The sequence below is a fragment of the Pipistrellus hanaki genome (assembly GCF_964339955.1).
Source record: "Pipistrellus hanaki genome assembly, chromosome: 9".
Lineage (NCBI taxonomy): Eukaryota > Metazoa > Chordata > Mammalia > Chiroptera > Vespertilionidae > Pipistrellus > Pipistrellus hanaki.
The window spans coordinates 45,825,517-45,827,373 of NC_140511.1; the positions used below are offsets into that span (position 1 = coordinate 45,825,517).

General features: G+C 43.3%; 1 protein-coding gene across 1 annotated transcript; it reads right to left on the bottom strand.

Moving 5' to 3' along the window:
• Positions 1-668: 668 nt before the first annotated feature.
• Positions 669-1,631, bottom strand: LOC311627717 (olfactory receptor 52K1-like; the record flags this gene model as incomplete). The annotated part of the gene is made up of 1 exon (XM_084894277.1): positions 669-1,631. One exon carries the CDS (start codon positions 1,629-1,631, stop codon positions 669-671), a length of 963 nt encoding a protein of 320 aa, XP_084750403.1.
• Positions 1,632-1,857: the final 226 nt, after the last annotated feature.

Genomic DNA, 1,857 nt, shown 5'->3' on the forward strand with positions numbered 1-1,857 from the left:
CAGAGAAGAAATAAAAGAATTATTATTACTCTCAGAGCATAAAACTACATAATACATAGAGGTCATTCACTCAAAACCAGGCTGAAAAAATACAGAGAATAAATTAAAGCTTTAACTGCAATTCTGGAGTGAAAAGGAACATGATTATATAAGGAGTTTCTCTCATAAACTGGATACTTTAAAGTATATCTATAATTTTTGAAACCTTTTTCTGTGATGCCAACATTTTTCTGATGAGAGAACTTTCCATATATCAGCGTCATGTGGTGGGAAGTGGCCCATGTTTTCTTGTGTTTAAAATTGGCACCCAGTTCATCTCTCCCGGAACTCCTGTCACTTGATTCATGTTCGTCAAAGTCCTAATTGTTTCTTCATTACATGATGCATTTATCTTATCAACACAGTAAATCATAAGTTTTTAGAAGAAAGGGATATCAAAAATTATTTGTTGGTTGATCAGTTGAGATACTCAGGCCTTCTCAATTTTCCATCACAACATCTAAACACCATAGACCTCAGAAGAGATGTCCCAACTTCCAAATACTCAGGACAATTTTATTTGCTTTCTCTTCATTGTCCTCACCAGGTAAATAACCTGAGCTGTGGGTCTCCCACCCCAGAGTGGGTGGTCATCCTGGTCCTTGAGGTCCAGGAAATGAGAACTACAATCAGGTAGGATCAATTCTCTTGGGAGTTAGAATTTTAAACAGTCTCTCCCGGATCTGCTTGGTCTTGACCCCATAGATAATGGGGTCCAGTGCAGGGGGGAAGAGCAAGTAGAGATTTGCAAGGATGACCTTGGCAGCAGAGGCTGTGGGTGGGCCAAAGCGCTGCATGACCACAGAAAGAAAGCCTGGGCCATAGAAGAAGAGAATAACACAGACATGAGCAGTACATGTGCTGCCTGCTTTAGCACGTGCTTCAGATGAAGGAAAATTCATTACAGTCCTCACAATCTGCCCATAGGTGTAGGCAATGAAGGCCACATCCCCCACACCAAGAAAGATTGCCACGGCAAAGGCATAGAGGTTATCCACTGTGGTGTTCCCACAGGCCAGTTTCACCACTGCCATATGCTCACAGTAGGTATAGGCAATTGTGTGGGAACCACAATAGGGCAACCGATGGGCCAGGCATGGAAAGGAGATGGTCAATCCCACACCTCGCAGCGCCACCAGGCCTCCAATCTTGGCCACAACAACCGGCGTAAGAATGGTTGCATAACGCAGTGGGTTACAGATGGCCACAAAGCGGTCCAGGGCCATGGCCACTAGCACTCCTGATTCCATGGCAGAGAATGCATGGATGAAGAACATCTGGGAAAGACAGGAGTGGGAGCTGATGGCTGTAGCACCAAACCAGAAAATGGCCAGCATCTTGGGCAGAGTGGAGAGGGAAAGAACCAGGTCGACAAAGGAGAGCATGGCGAGAAAGAAAAACATGGGCTGATGAAGGCAGCGTTCTGTTCGAATAAGAAAAAGCAGAACACCATTCCCAATCACTGACAGGAAGAACATGAAGCAAAACGGAAGTGAGATCCAAATGTGTGCGGCAGTCAGTCCTGGAATGCCAGCCAAGAAGAAAGTATGTGGGAAGAGATAAGAAGTATTGGAAAGAATCATGGAGATCATCTCGTTCAGAAGAGCAAAGAGCTACTGCAAAAAAATAAATAAATAAAAAATAGCAGGTTAAATTAAATGATATGAGGGGTTGGAAGCTTAGGATATATGGTCTCACTAACATCACTATCACTCTTTCCCCATACTTCTCAGAAAACAGTCCAAAATAATTTTCAACTTAGTCAATGTTTCTGTAATATCTTAAAACACAGAAGAGGCAAGACAACTGGGTCCAGTG